This window comes from Eurosta solidaginis, chromosome 4 (assembly GCF_040869045.1).
Source record: "Eurosta solidaginis isolate ZX-2024a chromosome 4, ASM4086904v1, whole genome shotgun sequence".
Lineage (NCBI taxonomy): Eukaryota > Metazoa > Arthropoda > Insecta > Diptera > Tephritidae > Eurosta > Eurosta solidaginis.
In genome coordinates, this window is record NC_090322.1 from 169,390,294 (window position 1) to 169,416,618 (window position 26,325).

Below are 26,325 nucleotides of genomic sequence, written 5' to 3' on the forward strand. Positions count from 1 at the left end.
CATCCTTCACGGAATGGAAAGCGATACATTTGTTATACCGCCTCGTTGCGAAGTCTATAGAATTTTCGCCGTGGAAAAAGACTCAGAACCACTTTTCGTGGATTCTCAAGAGATTTCTGACGGTGTTTTCACAGCGAAATGTATAGTTGATACTAGTAATCCGATCATTAAAGTAATAAACACCACAAATAGCGTAAAATACGTAAACAACTGCAACATTCAAACCGAAAAACTTTCTAATTATAACGTTTATAAAATCAATAACCCAGTAAAACAAGATAGTCGTATGAAAGAACTTAAAAGCATTTTAAAAAAACAAATACCTAATTATGCTGAAAATAAGCTTATTAACTTATGTTTACAATATTCCGATATTTTTGCGCTAGACAATGATAAAATGACAATAAACAATTTTTATGAACAAAAACTAAGACTAAACGATACGACGCCAGTATACATTAACAAGTAAGGAAGGTTAAGTTCGGGTGTAACCGAACATTACATACTCAGTTGAGAGCTATGGTGACAACACAAGGGAAAATAACCATGTAGGAAAATGAACCGAGGGAAACCCTGGAATGTGTTTATATGACATGTGTATCAAATGAAAGGCATTAAAGAGTATTTTATGAGGGAGTGGGCCATAGTTCTATAGGTGGACGCCATTTAGGGATATAGCCATAAAGGTGGATCAGGGTTGACTCTAGAATGCGTTTGTACGATATTGGTATCAAATGAAAGCTGTTAATGAGTATTTTAAAAGGGCGTGGGGCTTAGTTCTATAGGTGGACGCCTTTTCGAGATATCGCCATAAAGGTGGACCAGGGGTGACTCTAGAATGCGTTTGTGCAATATGGGTATCAAACGAAAGGAGTTAATGAGTATTTTAAAAAGGAGTGGGCCTTAGTTCTATAGGTGGATGCCGTTTCGAAATATCGCCATAAAGGTGGACCAGGGGTGAGTCTAGAATGTGTTTGTACGATATGGGTATCAAATTAAAGGTATTAATGAGGGTTTTAAAAGGGAGTGGTGGTTGTTGTATAGGTGGTCGCCTTTTCGAGATATCGCCATAAAGGTGGACCAGGGGTGACTCTAGGATGCGTTTGTGCAATATGGGTATCAAACGAAAGGAGTTAATGAGTATTTTAAAAGGGATTAATCCTTAGTTCCATAGGTGGACGCCGTTTCGAGATATCGCCATAAAGGTGGACCAGGGGTGACCCTAGAATTTGTTTGTACAATATGGTTATCAAAAGAAAGGTGTTAATGAGTATTTTCAAAGGGAATAATCCTTAGTTCCATAGGTGGACGCCGTTTCGAGATATTGCCACAAAGGTGGACCAGGGGTGACCCTAGAATTTGTTTGTACAATATGGGCATCAAACGAATGGTGTTAGTGAGTATTTTAAAAAGGAGTGGGCCTTAGTTCTATAGGTGGATGCCGTTTCGAAATATCGCCATAAAGGTGGACCAGGGGTGACTCTAGAATGTGTTTGTACGATATGGGTATCAAATTAAAGGTATTAATGAGGGTTTTAAAAGGGAGTGGTGGTTGTTGTATAGGTGGTCGCCTTTTCGAGATATCGCCATAAAGGTGGACCAGGGGTGACTCTAGAATGTGTTTGTACGATATGGGTATCAAATTAAAGGTATTAATGAGGGTTTTAAAAGGGAGTGGTGGTTGTTGTATAGGTGGTCGCCGTTTCGAGATATCGCCATAAAGGTGGACCAGGGGTGACCCTAGAACTTGATTGTACAATATGGGTATCAAAAGAAATGTGTTAATGAGTATTTTAAAAGGGAGTAATCTTTAGTTCCATAGGTGGACGCCGTTTCGAGATATCGCCATAAAGGTGGGCCAGGGGTGACTCTAGAATTCGTTTGTGCAATATGGGTATCAAACGAAAGGAGTTAATGAGTATTTTAAAAGGGAGTGGGCCTTAGTTCTATAGGTGGACGCCTTTTCGAGGTATCGCAATAAAGGTGGATCAGGGGTGACTCTAGACTTTGTTTGTATGATATGGATATCAAACGAAATGCTAATGAGTATTTTTAAAAGGGAGTGGGCCTTCGTTCTATAGGTGTTCGCCTTTTCGAGATATCGGCATAAAGATGGACCAGGGGTGACTTTAGAATATGTTTGTACGATATGGGTATCAAATGAAAGGTGTTAATGAGTATTTTAAAAGGGCGTGGGGCTTAGTTCTATAGGTGGACGCCTTTACGAGATATCACCATAAAGGTGGACCAGGGGTGACTCTAGAATGAGTTTGTACGATATGGGTATAAAATTAAAGGTATTAATGAGAGTTTTAAAAGGGAGTGGTGGTAGTTGTATATGTGAAGGGGTTTTCCAGATATCGACCAAAATGTGGACCAGGGTGACACAGAACATCTTCTGTTGGATACTGCTAATTTATTTATATATGTAATATCTGCCAAGATTTTAATGGTTTTTTATTTCGCCCTGCAGAACTTTTTCATTTTCTTCTACTTAATATGGTAGGTGTTACAACCATTTTATAAAGTTTTTTCTAAAGTTATATTTCGCGTCAATAAAACAATCCAATTACCTTACCATGTTTCATCCTTTTTTTCGTATTTGGTATAGAATTATGACATTTTTTTCATTTTTGGTAATTTTCGATATCGAAAAAGTGGGCGTGGTCATAGTCGGATTTCGGCCATTTTTTATACCAATACAAAGTGTGTTCAGATAAGTACGTGAACTGAGTTTAGTAAAGATATATTGATTTTTGCTCAAGTTATCGTGTTAACGGCCGAGCGGAAGGACAGACGAACGACTGTGTATAAAAACTGGGCGTGGCATCAACTGATTTCGCCCATTTTCGCAGAAAACAGTTAACGTCATAAAATCTATGCCCCCACCAAATTTCAAAAGGATTGGTTAATTTTTGTTCGACTTATGGCGTTAAAAGTATCCTAGACAAATTAAATGAAAAAGGGCGGAGCCACGCCCATTTTGAAATTTTCTTTTATTTTTGTATTTTGTTGCACCATATCATTACTTGAGTTGAATGTTGACATAATTTACTTATATACTGTAAAGATATTACATTTTTTGTTAAAATATTACTTTAAAAAAAATTTTTTTTTTAAAAGTAGGCGTGGTCCTTCTCCGATTTCGCTAATTTTTATTAAGCGTACATATAGTAATAGGAGTAACGTTCCTGCCAAATTTCATCATGATATCTTCAACGACTGCCAAATTACAGCTTGCAAAAGTTTTAAACTACCTTCATTTAAAAGTGGGCGGTGCCACGCCCATTGTCCAAAATTTTACTTATTTTCTATTCTGCGTCATAAGTTCAACCCATCTACCAAGTTTCGTCGTTTTATCTGCCTTTTGTAATGAATTATCGCACTTTTTCGGTTTTTCGAAATTTTCGATATCGAAAAAGTGGGCGTGGTTATAGTCCGATATCGTTCATTTTAAATAGCGATCTGAGATGAGTGCTCAGGAACCTACACACCAAATTTCATCAAGATACCTCAAAATTTACTCAAGTTATCGTGTTAACGGACGGACGGACGGACATGGCTCAATCAAATTTTTTTTCGATCCTGATTATTTTGATATATGGAAGTCTATATCTATCTCGATTCCTTTATATATGTACAACCAACCGTTATCCAATCAAACTTAATATACTCTGTGAGCTCTGCTCAACTGAGTATAAAAATTATCGCCTACCGTATTCTCAACGCGAAGAAATAAATAAACAAGTTAATAAATTATTGGAAAACGATCTGATCGAAAATAGTTGTTCGAATTATAACAGTCCCTTGATTTTGGTACCGAAAAAGACCTAAATGGCCAAAAATCGTATAGAATGTGCGTTGACTTTAGGGCTGTGAATAAAAAGTTAATTGCCGATAAATTTCCTTTGGCACGTGTAGACGATATTTTGGATAACCTTGGCCGTGCGAAATTCTTTTCTACTTTAGATCTTTTTTCGGGTTTTCACCAAATCCCACTTCACAAAGATTCAAGAGACATAACATCTTTTAGTACTGACCGCGGAGCTTTTCGATGGAAGGTTTAACCATTAGGTCTAAACGTAGCTCCAAATTCATTTTCAAGAATGATGTCAATTGCATTTTCTGGTATTTCACCCAACCAAGCCTTTATGTATGTAGACGATATTATAGTAATTGGATGTAGCGAAGCACATCATCTCAATAATCTCCTGTAGGAAGTTCAACTTGCGACTTAACCCAAAAAAGTGTAATTTTCTTAGACCTGAAGTAACTTTCTTAGGGCATAAATGCTCAGCAAATGGTTTGCTACCAGACGATTCAAAAATTGAAGCAACAAGTAAGGAAGGTTAAGTTCGGGTGTAACCGAACATTACATACTCAGTTGAGAGCTATGGTGACAACATAAGGGAAAATAACCATGTAGGAAAATGAACCGAGGGAAACCCTGGAATGTGTTTGTATGACATGTGTATCAAATGAAAGGCATTAAAGAGTATTTTATGAGGGAGTGGGCCATAGTTCTATAGGTGGACGCCATTTAGGGATATAGCCATAAAGGTGGATCAGGTTGACTCTAGAATGCGTTTGTACGATATGGGTATCAAATGAAAGGTGTTAATGAGTATTTTAAAAGGGAGTAATCCTTAGTTCCATAGGTGGACGCCGTTTCGAGATACCGCCATAAAGGTGGACCAGGGGTGACCCTAGAATTTGTTTGTACAATATGGGTATCAAAAGAAAGGTGTTAACGAGTATTTTAAAAGGGAGTAATCCTTAGTTCCATAGGTGGACGCCGTTTCGAGATATCGCCATAAAGGTGGACTAGGGGTGACCCTAGAATTTGTTTGTACAATATGGGTATCAAAAGAAAGGTGTTAATGAGTATTTTAAAAGCGAGTGATGCTTAGTTCCACAGGTGGACGCCGTTTCGAGATATCGCCATAAAGGTGGACCAGGTGTGACCCTAGAATTTGTTTGTACGATATGGGGTCGCCTTTTCGAGATATCGCCATAAAGGTGGACCAGGGGTGACTCTAGAATGCGTTTGTACGATATGGGTATCAAATGAAAGGTATTAATGAGTATTTTAAAAGGGAGTAATCCTTAGTTCCACAGGTAGACGCCGTTTCGAGATATCGCCACAAAGGTGGACCAGGTGTGACCCTAGAATGCGTTTGTACAATATGGGTATCAAACGAAAGATGTTAATGAGTATTTTAAAAGGGAGTAATCCTTAGTTCCGTAGGTGGACGCCGTTTCAAAATATCGCCATAAAGGTGGACCAGGGGTGACCCTAGAATTTGTTTGTACAATATGGGTATCAAAGGAAAGGTGTTAATGAGTATTTTAAAAGGGAGTGATGCTTAGTTCCAGAGGTGGACACCGTTTCGAGATATCGCCATAAAGGTGGACCAGGTGTGACCCTAGAATTTATTTGTACGATATGGGTATCAAATTAAAGGTATTAATGAGGGTTTTAAAAGGGAGAGGTGGTAGTTGTATAGGTGGTCGCCTTTTCGAGATATCGCCATAAAGGTGGACCAGGGGTGACTCTAGAATGCGTTTGTACGATATGGGTATCAAATGAAAGGTGTTAATGAGTATTTTAAAAGGGAGTTATCCTTAGTTCCATAGGTGGACGCAGTTTCGAGATATCGCCATAAAGGTGGACCAGGGGTGACCCTAGAATTTGTTTGTACAATATGGGTATCAAAAGAAAGGTGTTAATGAGTATTTTAAAAGGGAGTAATCCTTAGTTCCATAGGTGGACGCCGTTTCGAGATATCGCCATAAAGGTGGACCAGGGGTGACCCTTGAATTTGTTTGTACAATATGGGTATCAAAAGAAAGGTGTTAATGAGTATTTTAAAAGGGAGTTATCCTTAGTAAGATACCGCCATAAAGGTGGACCAGCGGTGACCCTAGAATTTGTTTGTACAATATGGGTATCAAAAGAAAGGTGTTAATGAGTATTTTAAAAGGGAGTAATCGTTAGTTCCATAGGTGGACGCCGTTTCGAGATATCGCCACAAAGGTGGACCAGGTGTGACCCTAGAATGCGTTTGTACGATATGGGTATCAAATGAAAGATGTTAATGAGTATTTTAAAAGGGAGTAATCCTTAGTTCCATAGGTGGACGCCGTTTCGAGATATCGCCATAAAGGTGGACCAGGGGTGACCCTTGAATTTGTTTGTACAATATGGGTATCAAAAGAAAGGTGTTAATGAGTATTTTAAAAGGGAGTTATCCTTAGTAAGATACCGCCATAAAGGTGGACCAGGGGTGACCCTAGAATTTGTTTGTACAATATGGGTATCAAAAGAAAGGTGTTAATGAGTATTTTAAAAGGGAGTAATCCTTAGTTCCATAGGTGGACGCCGTTTCGAGATATCGCCATAAAGGTGGACCAGGGGTGACCCTAGAATTTGTTTGTACAATATGGGTATTAAAAGAAAGGTGTTAATGAGTATTTTAAAAGGGAGTGGGCCTTAGTTCTATAGGTGGACGCCGTTTCGAAATATCGCCATAAAGGTGGACCAGGGTGACTCCAGAATGTGTTTGTACGATATGGGTATCAAATTAAAGGTATTAATGAGAGTTTTAAAAGGGAGTGGTGGTAGTTTTATATGTGAAGGCGTTTTCCAAATCGCGACCAAAATGTGGACCAGGGTGACACAGAACATCATCTGTTGGATACCGCTAATTTATTTATATATGTAATACCTGCCAAGATTTTAAGGGTTTTTTATTTCGCCCTGCGGAATTTTTTCATTTTCTTCTACTTAATATGGTAGGTGTCACAACCATTTTATAAAGTTTTTTCTAAAGTTGTATTTCGTGTCAATAAACCAATCCAATTACCTCACCATGTTTCATCCCTTTTTTCGTATTTGGTATAGAATTATGGCATTTTTTTCATTTTTAGTAATTTTCGATATCGAAAAAGTGGGCGTGGTCATTATCGGATTTCGTTCATTTTTCATACCAAAATAAAGTGAGTTCAATTAAGTACGTGAACTAAGTTCATTAAAGATATGTCGATTTTTGCTCAAGTTATCGTGTTAACGGCCATGCGGAAGGACAGACGAACGACTGTGTATAAAAACTGGGCGTGGCATAAACCGATTTCGCCCGTTTTCACAGAAAATAGTTAGCATCATAAAATCTATGCCCCTACCAAATTTCAAAAGGATTGGTTAATTTTTGTTCGACTTATGGCGTTAAAATTATCCTAGACAAATTAAATGAAAAAGGGCTGAGCCACGCCCATTTTGAAGTTTTCTTTTATTTTTGTATTTTGTTGCACCGTGTCATTACTGGAGTTGAATTTTGACATAATTTACTTATATACTGTAAAGATATTAAATTTTTTGTTAAAATTTTACTTTAAAAAAAATTTTTTTTTTAGTGGGCGTGGTCCTTCTCCGATTTTGCTAATTTTTATTAGGCGTACATATAGTAATTGCAAAAATTATAAATTACCTTCTTTTAAAAGTGGGCGGTGCCACGCCCATTGTCCAAAATTTTACTAATTTTCCATTCTGCGTCATAAATTCAACTCATCTACCAAGTTTCGTCGCTTTATCTGTCTTTGGTAATGAATTATCGCACTTTATCGGTTTTACGAAATTTTCGATATCGAAAAAGAGGGCGTGGTTATAGTCCGATATTGTTCATTTTAAATAGTGATCTGAGATGAGTGCTCAGGAATCTACACACCAAATTTCATCATGTTACCTCAAAATTTACTCAAGTTATCGTGTTAACGGCCATGCGGAAGGACAGACGGACGACTGTGTATAAAAACTGGGCGTGGCATCAACCGATTTCGCCCGTTTTCACAGAAAATAGTTAACATCATAAAATCTATGCCCCTACCAAATTTCAAAAGGATTGGTTAATTTTTGTTCGACTTATGGCGTTAAAAGTATCCTAGACAAATTAAATGAAAAAGGGCGGAGCCACGCCCATTTTGAAATTTTCTTTTATTTTTGTATTTTGTTGCACCATGTCATTACTGGAGTTGAATGTTGACAAAATTTACTTATATACTGTAAAGATATTAAATTTTTTGTTAAAATTTTACTTTAAAAAACAAATTTTTTTAAAAGTGGGCGTGGTCCTTCTCCGATTTTGCTAATTTTTATTAGGCGTACCAATAGTAATAGGAGTAACGTCCCTGCCAAATTTCATCATGATATCTTCAACGACTGACAAATTACAGCTTGCAAAAATTATAAATTACCTTCTTTTAAAAGTGGGCGGTGCCACGCCCATTGTCCAAAGTTTTACTAATTTTCTATTCTGCGTCATAAATTCAACTCATCTACCAAGTTTCGTCGCTTTATCTGTCTTTGGTAATGAATTATCGCACTTTTTCGGTTTTACGAAATTTTCGATATCGAAAAAGTGGGCGTGGTTATAGTCCGATATCGTTCATTTTAAATAGCGATCTGAGATGAGTGCTCAGGAACCTACGTACCAAATTTCATCAAGTTACCTCAAAATTTACTCAAGTTATCGTGTTAACGGACGGACGGACGGACGGACGGACGGACATGGCTCAATCAAATTTTTTTTCGATCCTGATTATTTTGATATATGGAAGTCTATATCTATCTCGATTCCTTTATATATGTACAACCAACCGTTATCCAATCAAACTTAATATACTCTGTGAGCTCTGCTCAACTGAGTATAATTAAAAGGTATCCTAAGCCACGCGATAAAGATGTTGTCCGAAGATTCGTGGCATTTGCAAATTATTATAGGAGATTTATTCCAAATTTCGCTTCTTTAGCAGCTCCACTGAATCATTTGAGTAGAAAAAAGGTTGAATTTAATTGGGATACGGCAAGTGAGTTAGCTTTCGAAAAACTAAGAAAAAGTCTGATTTCTCCAAAACTTTTACAATATCCAGATTTCACCAAAGAATTTTTAATTACGGTTGATGCTTCAAAGTTAGGTTGTGGTGCGATACTGAATCAAAATCATAATGGTAACGACTTGCCAATTTCTTTTGCTTCAAAATCCTTTAGCAAATCGGAACAAAATAAAGCAATAATAGAATTAGAACTTTTGGCAATATATTTTGCAATAAAGCAATTTCGTGCATATATTTATGGCACAAAGTTAAATCAGATCATCGTCCACTAGTTTATCTATTTAATATGAAAGATCCGTCGTCGAAACTTTCCAGAATCCGTTTGGAATTGTCCGAATATAATTTTACCATAGAATATATTAAAGGAAAATCTAACGTAGGTGCAGACGCATTATCGCGAATTTCAATTCAAGAACTTAAAAATTCCAATAATCAAATTTTAGCAGTACAGACGAGGTCTATGACGAAAATTTCACGAACAATTACAACAATCGGCTGAAGACATAAACGAAGAAAATGTCAAATTACAGGTATTCGACAAATTTTCATATAATTTTTCCAAGAAAATTCATATGATAAAAAGCCAAATATGTCATGACAACGATAATGATAAAATCAATTTAAAAATATATGCGCATTTAAAACATAAAAAACTCGAGTTACTTAATATTGTGTGTACTAACAAAATAATGCAATTAGATGAATTACTTTTGAAGCTTGAAAAAGAAGCTGGTAAACACAGTATTAAGCAGGCAGAATGGCAAAAAGATGATCAGTTATTTAAATATTTTTCTATTTCAAATTTTAAAAGTACAGGGAATTCAATTTTAAAAAATTTACAAATACTATTAATAGAACCTGTCGAAACAGTTATGGACAACGACAAAAAACTTAAACTAAGGGAAATTTACCACAATGACCCGATATCAGGAGGTCACTGCGGAAATAAAAAGCTTTACGCAAAAATACGTACAAAATATTATTGGAAAGGTATGACCCGTGATATTGCCACATACGTCAAAAATTGCAAAAAATGCCTTTTGAATAAAGTCAAGCCAAAAACCAAAGAAAATTTGGTGCTTACACCAACACCCTGCAAACCTTTCGATGTCGTAGTTATAGATACAATAGGACCTTTGCCTGAGTCGAATAATGGGAATAGGTTCGCGGTTACCATTATGTGCGACTTAAGCAAATACCTAGTTACAATATCAATCCCTGATAAGACGGCAAAAACAATCGCAACAGCCATTTTTGAAGGCTTCATCCTCATTTATGGCATAATGAAATCAATTAAAACCGATTTAGGAACCGAATATAAAAATGAAATTTTCTCTGAATTAACTAAACTCCTAAAAATCGAACATAATTTTTCCACAGCTTACCATCATGAAACCCTAGGTACAATTGAAAGAAACCATCGGGTGTTTAATTAATATTTACGAGCTTTTCTAAATGATAACTTCCCCGAATGGGACGTTTATTTGAAATATTTTACATTTTTGCATAATACAACTCCTAGTACAGTTTTTGATAATGGATTTACTCCATACGAATTAGTATTCGGTAGAAATGTTACCTTACCAAATGAAGTTCAAAAGGAACAAATCGATCCAATTTACAATGTTGAAAATTATGCAAAAGAAGTAAAATATAGACTAAAAAAACGCATAAATTAGCAAAAGATTTAATTAATAAACATAAAATTAAAAATAGGGATCTTTATGATAAGAGGGCGCGTCTGTTAGCAATTAATATAAACGATAAGGTAGTAATACAAAAAGAACCTAGAAATAAACATGAAAGCATTTACCAAGGACCATATATAGTCACAAAAATTGATGGAGTTAATGTCACGGTTTTAGATGAAATAAATAAAAAGGAAAAAACCGTTCACAAAAACCGAATCAACAAGGTAAACTGAAAATTTTTTTCTCATACAAATTTACAAACTAGCTTGTAACTAATTTTAAATTTGCATTACTCCGTTATTGAATCATGAAATCTCAAATTAAAATTTATATTAATATACGAAAACAAAAATTTCAATTTGCATGTCAATAAAACCAAATGTTAATATGCACGCACTATTTGTAATGAATATAATATGTTAATTTAGTGCAATAGAAATTAGAAAACAAATTACATGTAAGTAATTGAATTATTATTAACAAAATTTCATATGTAAAAGGAAAAAATTGCTCTGATTGAACGAATGAGAAAAAAGGGGAGGAACACCCTAATATCATACATTCATTCAACCAAAACAATTTAAAAGTCATAGGAACAAGAAGAATATGACAAAATCTGATCAACTTGTCAGATTCTTCTTTTCTAAGGAAGGGTGGTATAACCGCACTGCGTTATACGGCCCATACATGACACAAAAGCCATGCGCAAATATAAAACGACGGAATTTGTGCAAATGAAAATTTTGACACACATGGCTCAAAAACACTGCGCAATATTCATTTTTAATGTAGCGCAACAAATGAAACATGTGTTTTAATTGTATAAAAGAGGCACTAATTATATAAACAAACACTATTTATTTTCCACAGTGCTGGTAATTTACAGTATAAGTCGAAAAACTCGCACCAAAAGCGTTTATTTTCCATTGTATTTATAGTATACATATATATTTTAGTTGCAAGACCAGCTCAACTCATTGCAGCACTGCGCAATATTCATATTTCAACTAGCGCAACAAATGAAACATGTCTTCTGATTGTATAAAAAAATTGTATGTATTATTGAATTTGTGTGAATTCCAGTTACAAGCCAGAGATGGTCCTTACGCCTTCGATATTAACATTTTTAAGCAACAATTACTGATGTTATATTATCAGGAACCACAGGTAAACTGTGTAAGATTCACCACACACGAAGAAAAAAGCATGTGCAATATTTGCAGACATGCGTAAATATCAAATCGTTTTGATTTTAGCGCAGTTCTCTGCGCAAATAGCGCAACCAGTGCATACACCGGGCAAATTCTTGTGCAAATTGGTAATTGGCACAAGGATACTTGAACCGTGTAATTGACGTATTACCCGCCTTTACACAACAAAACACACCCCTGCGTGCAAGTGGCATCGCCGTCAGCTGTTGCTGAACAGCAATGCCAATTGTACTCAGCAGTGGCAATGGCATTCAGCGATAGGAAAAATGGCAACGCAGCGTGGGTACATTTTACCGTTTTTTGAATTGAGCCGGCGGATTGAAAAAATAGTTTCTAGTATACCGGCACACACATCAGACGCGAAATTAAAAATCAGGAAAAAGAAAAAGTTATAAGTTGTGTATAGTTAAAAGGACAGTCGACAGAGAACATAAAATACGTGAATAACTAAAAGTTTGTTTTAAATAAGGTTGTACAAAAAGGAAACTAGTTTATAATTAAAAGGGTTTACTGATCGAACTAAGTTGTGAATAAAAGAAAAACTATGTGTTAAAAAAATTAAAAAAACGATTTCATTTATTTAACAAAAAGCGAAGAACCGAAAAGAATAAAAGTTTAGCGTAAGTGTGGTGTGTGTGTGTGCACAGTGGGCTGCATACCCACGACCAAGCGTGAGTATATCCCAATACCAAAAAAAATGGTTGGCGTCAAAAGGCCAACCTTAAAGTGCCACATGTTATGTAGAAAAGTAATTTCTCTGAAATGAAATGTGAAATTGAAGCTCCCGCTGAGTATATAATGTTCGGTTACACCCGAACTTAAGACACCTTTACTTGTTTTAGGTTATGGATATGGCGAAAAAACAAACAATTGGTTGGCTATGGTATGGTTGTGGCTAGGGCGTTATGGTATGGCACCATTAATCGATTACATTGATTTCCATAAGGTAGGTTCGATCAGCTGTTTTATCTGGTTATGGTTTTATGGTTATAAGTCACCTTTAATTAGCCCTTTAATCGGGCTAGAGCACTCCTTTGCTAAACACAAGCACACATTCAAATTCGGACGTCTCCCTTAATCGGGCTAGAGCACTCCTTTGCTAAACACAAGCACACATTCAAATTCGGACGTCTCCCTTAAATTTATATTTTCATGTCCACTAGACATCTTATATGTACAGGAATCGGTGAAATTTCATAAGCATTTGCGTTTTTGACTACTTTTAGTTTTTCAGCTCTTCAACTTATTTTTCACTCAACCACCTTTTTGGCGCTTTTGTTGTCTGAAGTACATTAAAATTCTTATTCAGACACCTGCGATAAGGGCACTTTCAGTTGCGTAATAATAGATGCAGTAAGGAGTACTTAATAATATAGTGGTTTCACGAGGCACAAATTTGACTCTGACAAGTTTAAATGAAATACTAACTTAGCCCCGCCTGCCGTTTAACTGTATTAACGTTCCTCGTAGTAAATCACACCAATCATTCCAGCCTAGCGTGAACTGACGCCAACTGGGTGCAACAGGGTGGTTTCAAATCTTCTCATACCCGTCTCTGCCAATATAGTGAAGCTCTCCCCCTTCCTGTGCTTCCTTATACTGTTGCTGATTGGAATGTTTTCTGAGCTGAAGTTCTATACTTTTGACATGACGTAGCCAGCGAAGCCCAGAATTATCTTCTCCAGCATCGTACTAAAGTAAACGCACGAAGGGGAGAAGTCTTGGTTGGATGTCCGTTTGGTTGATGGTGTTGTGTCTCATTTAGTTTACTTTACAAACGTTACGCATTCTATCTTTCTTTCATATTGAAAATTCCAATTTAAATAGTGCAGGTCAAAAGTGCGTATGTCGAAGTTTAACCTATTACAGTTTCTATACCCAAGTTGTACCAGAGTGCCGTGCGTCTCCCTGGACAGTCTGCTCTCCTCTACTGCGAGTTTCGGGTACTGGACTCTGAGAACTTGGTTCCTGGGTCATTTGTCGGGTCTGAAACGGCTTATTTCCTGTGTGCCGAATATCGAACGGAGATGTCCCCTTACATCCCTAGAAGTCGGGGCCTCTCCGATCAGTTGTCCGGATTCCCAGGTTTCTAGAAATTTAACAGCAAGGAGGAGTATTCCTGGCTCCGTGTTTTGAGGTTATAAGAATGCATCATATGGCAGTTCTGAGCGCGGTGCTGTGACAGGCCTGCATATTCCTTCAGTTTATTTGTTTAAAGCTCGGTGACCATATCGGGGACGCGTAGCACATAATCGGATGACTTATTGCATTATAAGTAACTATCAAGGTTTTTTGTCTTTGCCACATATGCTACCAGCGAGTCTTTACGGTCTTTTGCGGCTGTTAGCTTTAGGTGCGATTGCGTCTGCATGCTCATTGAAATGTAGGTCATTATCGAACGTCACACCTAGTACTTTAGGGTGCCGACGAGGTGTATGTCGATGTAACTTTACTTACTTAATTGGCGCTTCGCCGTTTAAACGGTAATGGCCATCCAACAAGTCGCTTCTTCGCAGGGTTAACTGGCGCCAATTGGTCGCCAAGGGAATTTAAATCATTTTCCACCTGGTCCTTCCAGCGGAGTGGGGGACGCCCTTTTCCTCAGCCTCCGTAGGCGGGTTCCGATAAAAGTACTTTCTTAGCCGGAGCATCATCTTTCATTTGCATAACATGGCCTAGCCAGCGTAGACACTTAGTTCGCTGGACTATGTTGATCTCTCGTACAGCTCATAATTAAATCTTCTTCGGTACTCGCCGTCGCTCTCGAACACTCCCAGAGCCGCTTATCTGATGTTGTTGTTGTTTTTGTAGCGATAAGGACACTCACCGAAGGCCTTGGGGAGTGTTATCGATGTTGATGGTCCTTTGTCGGATGCAGATCCGGTATGTTCCGGTAACAAGCGCCATAAAGGTACTAGCCCCACCATCTCGGGAACGATTTGGTATGACCACATAAAACCTTCTAGGCCATACTGCCCTCCCACCTCCTAGATCCATCAGGAGTTCAGCGTCGCCAGAGCCTCGGCTGTTAATGAAACAGGATTCGCCACGGTGAGTTTGACAATCGGGTTGGAGAAGCTATATATTGCGCTGGCAACCTAAAAAGGTTGTACTACATAACCCCTTTGAATCTGGTGTTTTAGTCGCCTCTTACGACAGGCATACCTACCGCGGGTATATTCTAACCCGCTAACCCGTCCGTCATCTTCCTTGCTATCAAGCATAACACAAGCGCCCTCTGCACGTGGCCATTGTTATCGAGCATTATCTGAAACTCCTTACACTTACAATTTCCTTCCTTTCTCTCACCTCTGATAAATCATTAGGTCGGAAATTGTACTCGGGCTGCGAGAGCCAAAGGGTGAGATCATTAGCCTTCTGTTTCGTTAGCAGGTTTTCAGCGACATATTTTTCTTATGTCCGAAGAGTTGTCACACTCAGAACATAGTATGTGATATGCATGCCATCGATCAATTTATTTTCGTTTTCGAATCACTCGGGCCCAACGGATTAACGGCTTGGAATAGCTAACTCGATGGGCATTTCCGATAATTAAAATTTACATACCCCCAGGTTCGAGGGCCCTCTCAAAACACAGCGCTCAGGGCAGCCGTGGGATGTCTTCTTGTGTCTCGCAAGCACTACGAAGATATCCGGCGAATAATAAATCAGCTGTTTGACCTGATGAGCATAAACAGGACCTCAGCCACGTCCACGAAGAGTCGAAAAAGTCCTTTCCCAATAAATGCCCGGAGAACCCCTATTTCAGACCCAAAAAGCAGAAAGTTGCAGTTGAAGAAAGCAGACTTCCCGGAGAGACACGCATTATTCTGGCACAACTTCAGTCAGGCCCTCAGCCACGTCCACGAAGAGTCGAAGAAGTCTGCCGATAAATGCCCGGGGAACCCCTTTCTCAGACTCAAATAGCAGAAATTCGCAGTTGCAGAAAGCAGACTTCCCGGGGAGACACGCATTATTCTGGCACAATTTCAGTCCGGATACTGCAGTATGTAGGTTAAACTCTTACTTATGAAACTGAGTTTTCTTGGGTTTCCGTTAGAGGGTCGATGTCAATTTGTGACTGACCGCACATATTCGATGGGGTGAAGCACTGCTACAACAACAACAACCCACTACAAGCAATATATATAACTTCTCATATATTTTCTGAATATTATATACAGTGCAATCGGAAACCTTTTTCGAAACACCAATTGAAATATGAAACAAATAGGTTTGACAATTCTTATATATATACGTTTTTCCACTTCTGAGCCAATGTGTGCCGCAGTGTAGCCCGTACAGTTCGACAAAGAACTCACACCGCAATACTCCTTAAGCCTTCGGGGAGTGTTTTTTGGCTCAAACAACAAAAACAATATCAGCATCACAGAGATAAAGGCAGCCATCTAGCCAAGCTGTTGTTGTTGTTGTACCGATAGACACTCCCCAAAAGTTTTGGGAGGTGTTATCGATGTTGATGGTCCTTTGCCGGATATAGATCCGGTAACAAGCATCATTAAGGTACTAGCCCGAACATCTCGGGAACGATTTAGTATGACCGCATTGAAGATGAGTGGAACAACACTCTATCTCGACTGGGGATTCATAAACGTCCTATCTCAGAAAACTCATGAAAAAATCTTTTTTTTTCAGGATTTGTTGAAAAGCCACCTTACCTCAGAATTTGGTTGAAAGCCGCCCTATCTCACGATTTTTTTTCAAAAACACCTTAACGCCCCTGGCTTCAAATAAAGTCATTGAGAAAAAATTATGAGTTAGAGCGTTTTTCAAACAAATTCTGGAATAGGACATTTTTCAAAGGCCTTATGATATAGGGCATTTTTGAAACTGCATAAGAGATGGGTTGGTATTGCACTCTGCAACCGATATGTTGTCGAAAATACATTTTTTTAAAGAACAAAATACGTTAGCGAAGTGTTCCAGATATAGATTTATTGCTGCTGATAAAACTTTACTTGGGATAGTATCTTACCTTGGTGACTCATTGTTGCGAAAATGACTGTGGCTTCGAATGTCTCACCTTCTTTTGAAGTCTGGAACTAGGTCGTTATCAGCATGGGTAAGTTGAAGCTGGAGAATAATATCACTGTTAGATTTTTTAAAACATTATTAGACTATCTACGTAAATATGTATGCGTGTTTAACCCTTAACGTTTGAGCTAGCATTCGTAGTAAGTAGGAATGCATAGCGTCTCGTTTCTGCATTACCTACGTATCTACAAAAGATAAATGTGCTTCTCCTTCTTGTAGCGATAGGGGCCCTCCCCAAGATTTTAAGGTCTTCCGATGTTGATGGTCCTTTGCCCGATATTGATCCCTTACGTTCCGGTAAGATGTACCATTCAGGTACACTAGGCCGACCTTGGGTTTCAAGTTGTGTAGCGCAATATATAGCTTCTCCAACCCAACTGTCAACCTCACCTTCGAGCGGCGAAGCACGTTTCACTAACAGACGAGGCTCTGGCGACCCCCAAGCTCCTCATGGAACTTTGGGGTGGAGAGGGAGGGATGGCCTGAAGGTTTAGTGTCGCCATATAAATCGTTCCCGAGATGTTCGGGCTAGCACCTTAATGGAGCTGGTACCGGAGCGTACCGGATCTGTATCCGGCAAAGGACCATCACATCGATCACTCCCCAAAGCCTTCGGGGATTAACCTTATCGCTACAACAACAACAACTAGGCCGGCCATATATATGACATAGGTATGCACCTCAAAATCTATCTCTCTCGAGAACGATTTAATATGACCAGGTTGGCATCACGCTATCAACTATTATATGGTTGACTAATCTCTACAGCAACAACATACCTTTATTCAGATTGTCCAAAACTGCGTGTTTGTGTTAAGCGGATGAAATGGAGAAAACATAAAAAACTTTGCAATTCTTGTGTGTTGTGGGAAAATAATGCGCTAAATTAGATGCATTTACTATAAAAATAACTTAGTGATGTGAAACTATTTTTATTTTATTTTACATTTTGTGTTTGACATCTCCTTTCACAATCCCTATGCCAATGAAATGAAAAAAATAAAATCAGCTCATGAGATGAGCCAACCATATAATTGAGCCATGCCCCACCCTCTTGTTCCTTACGGAGCTTTTCCTTATCAAATCACCTTTTGATTTGATTTGTGATATGATTTGTGCTTTGCCTTCTTGTGGGCGTTTTTACAAAAAAAAAAAAAAAAATAACGTGTTTTTTTCATAAAAGGTTATTACGTGGCTAACGCAGAAACGGGATGATAAGACATTTCAGAAAAAAATATATATTTTGTTATGTACTAATATATGTATTTATGTTTATTATGCTAATATTTGCACTAAATTAGAAGACCTAACACATGGGCCTCATTGTTAGTACGATGTTCTACACCGTAAAAGTTGTAAAATATTGTGTCTGACTGTTGTGTAGACTTACTCCTTATGTTGCAAGATTACGACTCAAAAATTGGCTTTCGATTACAAAATATACAGATTTGACGATTCGCATGGATTCGAATGATATATATGAATGTATAAAAACGGCACAGCACCAAGTATTGCGCACTTAATTAGGTTTTTGTTTATAAATAACACCAGTCAGTTCGCCATCTTTTTTTATGATGCAACGCCTACAAAAAAATAAACGAATGATTCGAGTTATAAATGCAAACTTCATTGTACCATATAAAACAAATGTTTCTTTCTTACTTGTTGCCGCTGTACAGGCAAATTGTTGGTGGATTTAAATTGGGTTCCAACTTGCATGCTTGTTCTGAGATAGCCATCGCGATACCAGACATATTTGGGTTTATTTTACCATTTGCTGATTCCGAAAAATTGTAGTTTGTCAGTTTTAACTTGTAAACTAAAGAAAGAAATGCTTACCGCCCAAACATAGTCCCTGACGATTAGCCAGCAATACACCAACTGTCTCCGGCTGTGAGGCACTGCATTCATATTTGCATGTGGAGCACATATTAGGAAACATGTAAATATGCATTTTGAATAAATACTTACAATTCGTTAAGCACTTTTTCTAATTGTTGTTCCATATTTTATTGTTAATTTGCTGTTTAGTTGAATGCAAATTGCAATTTACAAATCAGCTGTGAGTTGGTTTATTTGACGGATAACACACGGGCAAAACATTATCGATAAGTGAGTAACAATCGATATATTAGTTGTACACAAAGAAAGTTTCGGGACTACATCGTTAATTTTCTAATTATAAGGGTCACTTCTTTTTTTCCAGTTTTGGGAATTGTATGTTCCAATTCCAATAAATGGCAAGAGGACTTTTAAATTGCCTCTTATATCGCCAGGTTAACAAACGTATAAGGGTAATATACTTGCAACATTTAGACGAGCATAAGCAACTAACATATTTCGCAAAGTAAAAACCCGTAGCACAAATTTTCTCCTTATAATTGCTAAATATATGGCTTGTTGCCATGTGCTTTTTCAACATTTGCAATTCATCATGAATTATCTTTTTATGTATGCATAATAATTTCACTCGCATCCAGCAAGTGGTACCCCCATCATGCCCAAGCCAGCAGCCTCAGGAATCCTCCCATTGTAAAAAATATTAATAGTCATCATGTGTTGTGTTGATTTGTTAAATTAATTTAGTCACTTTATGTAGATGAATTAAAAAAAATTTAATGTCACATTAAGTTTGACCATGTGAATAATGCATATGTATGTATTCATAACTGCTCATTTTTGTGGTTACTCATGGGTCGTGTTGATTTATTAAATAATCCAGCTGGTACCATATGTGATAATTTATTTTATTCATGTGATTATTAAATTTTTATAACATGTTTAATTTATTTGTATTAGATTTCATACTAAATGTTGAGTCGAACATTTTGTGTAATTCCCATCAAAAACAAAAAAACTTGTATGTATATATTGTCACAAAATTTTATCGTATCCACTCTTTATACTTTTGTCCAATTTAATTTATATTTTTCCAATTTATAGTTAATGTCTCATACAAAGTTGTATTCATATACAATTTATAGTATTTTCACACAGACGGCTTATTGAATAATAAAGGCAATTTTCTACATTAAGACGCTTATTGAGCTCAATCTTCCCTACAAAATTGGAATCTATTATTATTTCATTAGTAGCTAATCGAATGCCCAATGAAGTCAAAAGCACAATGCAACTCTGTTGGCAGCGTTCCGCTTCTTAGTTTTTGGTGTGTTCAGTGCTTAAAAATGTCATTGTCTGCATGGCGGAACGATACAAGGTGGCCGTATCGAACAGCTGATTATAACCTTTTTTATTTGATTTGATACATCAACTACCAGCGCAGTACGATTTTGACATTTGTCCATCGAATTTACAAGTACATGGAATTTTTTTTGTTTGTAGGTATGTCACCATGCTCCCACCTTGTATCGTTCCGCCATGATTGTGTCTAATCCTTCATACTAATCGAGCAGTTACTTCTGTGTGAGCAAAAAAATTACAATTTCATTAGCAGGTGAAATGAGATCATTAAGTTTCTGTGTGAAAACAGTATTAAAAAGTTCCAGTGTAATAGATAGATAAGGGTATTTTCAATCCCGTTACTTGTACTTTTTGTCCTTTGTGGAGTTATATGTTATCACAATTTATATGTAAGGTATAATCTCTACCCCGTTATATGAATAGTTCTTATAATAAATTAAACTTTTATCGTATCCAATCTTTGTACTTTTGTCCAATTTAGTTTATTTTTTTCCAATTTACAGTTAATGTCTCATGTCAAGTTGTATTCATACACAATTTAAAAAGATCCAGAGTAATAGATATATCTCTTTTGATTATCCATGTAGCTTCATGCGAAGATTTTGTATTAAACTGTTTTATTTATCTAGATTACTAATTTTTTTTAGTAGTATTTTCGATTTTAATGTTACATCGAACTAATCGAACATGCAGTAAAGGCAATTGATGAAGGAAAGTAGCATTACTGTTCTTTTTACAGTTTCGTAGCTCCGTTATTTCATACAGCATTTTTCTTCCATTATACAAAGTTTAAAGTCTTGTTTTGTAGCTCCATTATCTTCTACAAATTCAATTTTAATGTTACATATTATTAATGTTTTTTATACACGAATGCCTTTTTAATTAGACAAAAAGTTAATTTTAATTGAACAAAATCTATAAATTTTACTCTACATAGCACATTTCTTTTTCACAAAACCGTTTTACACTTAAACGAATGTGTAATTATGGCGACATTTTTAACAAAACGATGTTCCTGCTTCGGCGGTATACTTGCGGGGATCACTTCAATTCTATTCGTCAATGTGTAAAGTTTAAAATTTGGAAGTCTTTGTTGCTTGGCTTTAAGAATATACAAAATGGCGGTCAAATGATTGAAAAATTTTACATCGATTAAATATTCACGTATAGTTGAAATAATAAATTGAGTTCAAGAGTGAAAGACGCAGAACAGAAAACATATAATAAAGGAGTAACATTTATATATGAGGAAAATCATCATCAAGATAAGGATTACTTAAAGTTGTTTGTGTCGAGTGAAGCGGCTAGTTTTTGGTATATAAAATTAACTTTAAGTGTGTTAAAAGTTATTTTATGAGAAGGAAGTTTGTATTCCTTGTCTAACGGGTAAGTCTCTTTTTGCATTTATTATAATTATATTTGAGTTGGTGTAATGGATGACACTTCGGTGTCTGATGAATTAAGGTAAGGCCACATTAGGCTGCACTACGCAGCACTACAAAATATTCTTTGCATGTATTCTTATGAGGCAATTCACACCTAGCGTCAGCAGCACTGCGCGACCCGGCACAGCGCGGCACATTTGATCAACTAGGCAAAAAAGCCGCGTTGGGAAGTGTCGCGCAGTGCTGCTGCCGCTAGGTGTGAATTGCCTCATAAGAATACATGCAAAGAATTTTGCACCATCTTTTTTCAATCTGGGCAAAAGAGTGTGGAACTCTCCTTCCTCATATCTTGAGGATGAGATGTCTTGGACCTAGAGCCACAACCTTTTTCTTTTCCTTTCCTCTTCTTCGCACAAAAATGAAATAATTACAGTTTCAAAAACTGTGTCGTCCATTTTGCAAACAAAAATAAACACAAACTTTTGCCGCAATGTGTCGCTCGATTGGCGCTTAATGTGAATTGCCAAAATATGTCGCTCTGTGAGGCGCCGCTGCCGCTACGTGTCGCGCAGCGTAATGTGCGCGTACCTCTAGACGGGCTTTTTTCTGGGTTCAATCCTTCTGTAAAATGGTTTTGGGAGGGGAGGACTCAGAGAAAGGTGCGTAGTTGGGTTAAAAGGTGAAATAGGCAAAAAAGTGGAAAAAATTTAGATAGTGAGATTGCCAGTGGTGACACAGATAACGGTAGTGGTAAAAGACTTATTAAAAAAAAAAAACTAGGACAGAGCAGATCAAGATACCGTTTTAAGGTACAATTGTACCGAAAGGTGTACCTAAAACGCATCAAAATCAAACTATAGAGAATAAAAATGTGCACAAAAATATGGACAAAAAAAAGTATAGACAATTACAACAAAAATACTAAAGATGAGTTGAATAAAGATTTTGTGGAAAATGCAAGTCTATCAGAGGGTACTGTACCGAATGTACAGTTAGCCGTAACTGTTGAAGATTCTAATATGCAAAATATAGGGATGAATGATAATGAAATGAATACAGTTGTGCAGTTAGATACAGTTATGTATAAGGAAAATCATAAAGGGGAGTTTTTGGTACTTTTTGATACTTCAAAAAGTTCTTTGTTCAATAATGAAACGGTGAAAAATGGTCTTTTTTTTATTAAAAGATTTTAAATTTTAATATAATAGGTATTAAAGACATAATTGCAGTTGGACGTTTTTTATATAAAGCTTCTTTCAGCTCATATCAGAGAGCTAATCAGTGCTTAGAGAATAAAGACCTGAAAGAAAAGGAAATTAGAGCTTTTATATCAAGAAATATGTTACAAACTGTGGGAGTAGTTACTCAAATTCCATTGGAATTTTCGAATACTGATATCATGGAAAATATTGAATCAGAAGTTAAAGTTATGGAAACTGCCAGAATTACAAGAAGAGATCCAAATAATTCTGAGCAATTTTTACCAACGTATGCTGTAAAGATCATTTTTGAATGCAGCGAGTTGCCGGAATTCATTAAAATTTTTTGTGTTATGCTGAAGGTTAAACATTATATTCCGAAAGTGCGCCAATGCTATAATTGTGGTGGGTTGGGGCACACAAAGTTAGCGTGTAAATCTCAGAAGAGATGCATCATTTGTGGGAAGATAGGAGGATGTGAAAACAGATGCAATGATACAAATAAATGCATATTATGTGGAGTGGAGGGACACATTTCGTTAAATAACAGAAATTGTCAAAAATGGCTTAATTAGAAGAAAATTACGAAAATAAAGACTTGGAAAAAAATTTTCAGGAGAGAAGTCAATGAAACATATGGACATGCAATAAAAAATATCAGTCAACTTCCAGTATTAGAGGATCTTAAATATATGGATTCTAATATTCAAAATTTTGATGGAACTTTTTAAAACATCCTTAATAAATAAGAAATATATAGAATTATCTAATAGAATGCAACAAAATGTACAAAGATTAGAAACCGCAGATAGTAAGAAAATAGTCATCTCAAACTGTGTTCAAAACAACTAATTGGAACAGAGTTGGCGAAATTGAGAAACTTATAACTTTGCTAATTAAAAAATTCAAAATAAATGAAGATGAACCATTGGTTAAGCTAATTTCAAATATGTGTAAGCAGGATGTTAATAGTAGACTTTCTTTTTCTTCTTTTGTTAATAATGGCAGTCATGATAAAGATTCTCCAGTATAATATTCAAAGTCTTAAAGCTAATAAAAGTTATGTAGATATATTTAACAACAAGTATGACATAGACATTGTTTGTCTGCAAGAGATTTTCTCGCATGATGAACAAATTATCAATCATAATCTTATAAATTTTAATTTGATTAAAAAAACAAGATCTGATGGATATGCAGGTGTGGCTATTGGTTTTAAAAAGAACATTAAATATAAAAGAGTTAGTTATAGAACGCAGTTGGATATTATTATTGCCAAAACTATAAATTTAAAAGAAAATATAACCATATGTACCATGAAATTAGTAAGTTACTGAATTTTCTAAGTAGGTACGAAAATGTATTTTTAATAGGTGATTTTAATGCGCGTAACTCTAGATGGGGTGATAATTTTACATATCCAAAGGGTAAAATTTTGGCCAATGAAGTTGATAGGGTTAACTTACGATGTTTGAATGATGGATCTAAGACTTTTCCCAGTGGTGGATCGGTTCTGGATCTATCATTCACCAATATGAATAGATATGTAAAGTGGTATTGTCATCAGGCTTATGTTGGAGGAAGTAGGCATCTTCCCATTGTAGTAGAAATACCTAATATGGAAAGAAAACCTAACTACTTTATATCTCAACATAAATTTAAAAAAGCATTAAATGAATTAACCTTCGCTGATTTGGAGTCTTTTGAAAAAGCCTTTTGTGGTGCTAGGAAAAAATGTACTATTGATTTGAATAAAGTAAAACGAACCCCGAAAACATGGTGGTGTGAAAAGCTTAGTACTTTATATAGAGTTTTGTTATCTAAAAGGAAAAAAGCGAATCTTACTAAAAGAATAGTTGATATACAAGATGCAGTAAAGGCAATTGATGAATGGAAAGTTGCTGTTAAAGAGGAGAAAAAAAAAAATTTTAAAGCAAAATTGAGGAAGTAAATTCTAACCCAAATAGTAAAGAATCGTGGAAATTTATATCGAATATTAATGGCAGAGAAGGAAATAAATTTGATATTTGGAATGATGAAAATAATTACAATTATTTACGCTTGTTGAAAAATCAATCGGTTCAGTGTATGAATGATATTGCTCCATTAATTGATACACAAATCTCTAATGATCAATTAGAGTTATCGTTTGAGAAATTTATTACACATTTGGAGAAAAAGAAATCCACGGCAGGTGGGGCTGATAAAATTACATATGATAATATAAAAAAAATTTCAACTGAAGCTAAACATAAACTTTTTAAACAGCTTGAACTTCATTTTTAAAATAATATATATAGAGATAGCTGGCGGATTATTAAAATTATACATATTCCTAAACCAAATAAAAATCTAGAGGATAATAGAAATTTTCGTCCTATTTCTTTAATATCTGTAGTTGCTAAAAGTTTAAACATGTTACTGAAAGAAGAAATAGTTAAGATATCTGATAAATATGAAATTATACCACAAAAAAGTTTTGCATATCGTAAATTAAAATCGGCCACAATGTGTATAAATGAAATGCTTCATTTCATTGCGGACAAAAAACAGAATAAAGAAAAAGTAATTATATGCTTTATTGATATATCTAATGCATATAACTGTGTAAATCTTAACACACTGCATTCTATTTTACTAAATAGTAATATCGATTTAAAAATATGTAATTGGATTTAAAATTTTTTTTCGAAACGTGTACTTACTCTTGGCTCTTGGTAAGCAATCAGTAGAAATAAATAATGGACTTCCTCAAGGTAGCTGTTTATCGCCTACACTTTTTAATATTTATACAGCTAAATTACATAGCATTAATGATGATAATACTTTGCTTTTTCAATATGCTGATGATCTTGCAATTGTTTGTTATGGAAATAAGGAAAAAAATATTTTATATAATTTGAAAAATAAGATAGAAAAATTAAGTAGCCTTTGTAACTCACTGCATCTTAGTTTCAATATTAGTAAAACCAAAATTATGTATAAGTCAAAAATAAAGAAGAATTTTAATATATCAATCAATGGTACTCATATTGAACAAGTAGTAAGCATTAAATGGTTGGGTAGAACTGTTAGTTCTAATTCAACTATCAAGGATCAGGTAGCCTATATAAAAAAAAAATAATATTTCTGCTAAAAATCTGATTAAAAAACTTACTACTATTAACAATGGCATTAAACCTTCAACAGCTTTAAATTTATATAAAACTTATGTTAGATCTAAAGCGGAATATGCATATACTACTTTTGAGAATCTTCCTAAAACATATAATAAGCAACTTCAGACTGTACAAAATGATACCCTTCGAAGGTGTTTGGGGGTTCCACCCAACACTCCAATTTACATGAGATAGGCGTTAGCCTGTGAACTTTCACCTGCTAAAAGGGCCATATGGCTTACTGCAAAGGAGCTTGTAAAACAATGGTTCATTAATCCGAATTTGAAATTAAATATACAGAATAACATACTCAATAAGTCAAGCTATAGTAATACATATTATAAATTTATTGATATTTTCAATCAAATTAATACTAATATAAGTTTTGAAAAACATTCAAATATTAAATTCATTGCGTCTGAGCTACACAGCTCTAAATCTCAATTCTCTAATACTGAACTTAAGTCTTTTTTCTTGGAAAAATATAATTTCTATCAAAATTTAGGTTTTCGGATATTGGCCACTGATGCGTCGGT

The 26,325-nt window shown here is 35.8% G+C and overlaps 2 protein-coding genes across 3 annotated transcripts in view; both read right to left on the reverse strand.

The window, feature by feature from the left end:
* The window catches only part of SPR (Sex peptide receptor), a 597,654-nt gene extending 579,382 nt beyond the window's left edge, over nt 1-18,272 (reverse strand). The window contains exons 1-2 of the mRNA XM_067783706.1: nt 18,237-18,272; nt 16,788-16,885 (exon numbers count right to left, since the gene is read on the reverse strand). The gene's annotated coding sequence lies outside the window, so the exon portion shown is untranslated. The remainder of the gene's footprint in view (nt 1-16,787; nt 16,886-18,236) is intronic.
* Nucleotides 16,727-18,978, reverse strand: Lamtor5 (Late endosomal/lysosomal adaptor, MAPK and MTOR activator 5). 2 transcript variants are annotated; one of them, XR_010953015.1, is made up of 5 exons: nt 18,818-18,978; nt 18,686-18,747; nt 18,509-18,623; nt 18,237-18,429; nt 16,727-16,885 (listed from the first exon to the last, which is right to left on the reverse strand). XR_010953015.1 is itself a non-coding variant. In XM_067783707.1 (4 exons), the coding sequence occupies exons 1-4, from the start codon at nt 18,850-18,852 to the stop codon at nt 18,366-18,368; spliced, it is 276 nt and encodes a 91-aa protein (XP_067639808.1). In that variant the 5' UTR covers nt 18,853-18,978; the 3' UTR covers nt 18,088-18,365. The 2 variants fall into 2 exon arrangements, 1 of the variants encoding a protein (XP_067639808.1); XM_067783707.1 differs by lacking the exon at nt 16,727-16,885 and having other exon boundaries at nt 18,088-18,429.
* Between the last annotated feature and the right edge of the window lie 7,347 nt (nt 18,979-26,325).

Bases quoted from the DNA above. Each gene is read 5' to 3' on its own strand.
- Lamtor5 (XM_067783707.1), bottom strand. From the start codon at position 18,852: ATGGAACAACAATTAGAAAAAGTGCTTAACGAATT. The intron at 18,624-18,685 runs GTAAGCATTTCT...TTTCGGAATCAG, and splicing joins TCAGGGACTATGTTTGGGCG to CAAATGGTAAAATAAACCCA. The intron at 18,430-18,508 runs GTAAGAAAGAAA...ATTTTTTTGTAG, and splicing joins TGCCTGTACAGCGGCAACAA to GCGTTGCATCATAAAAAAAG.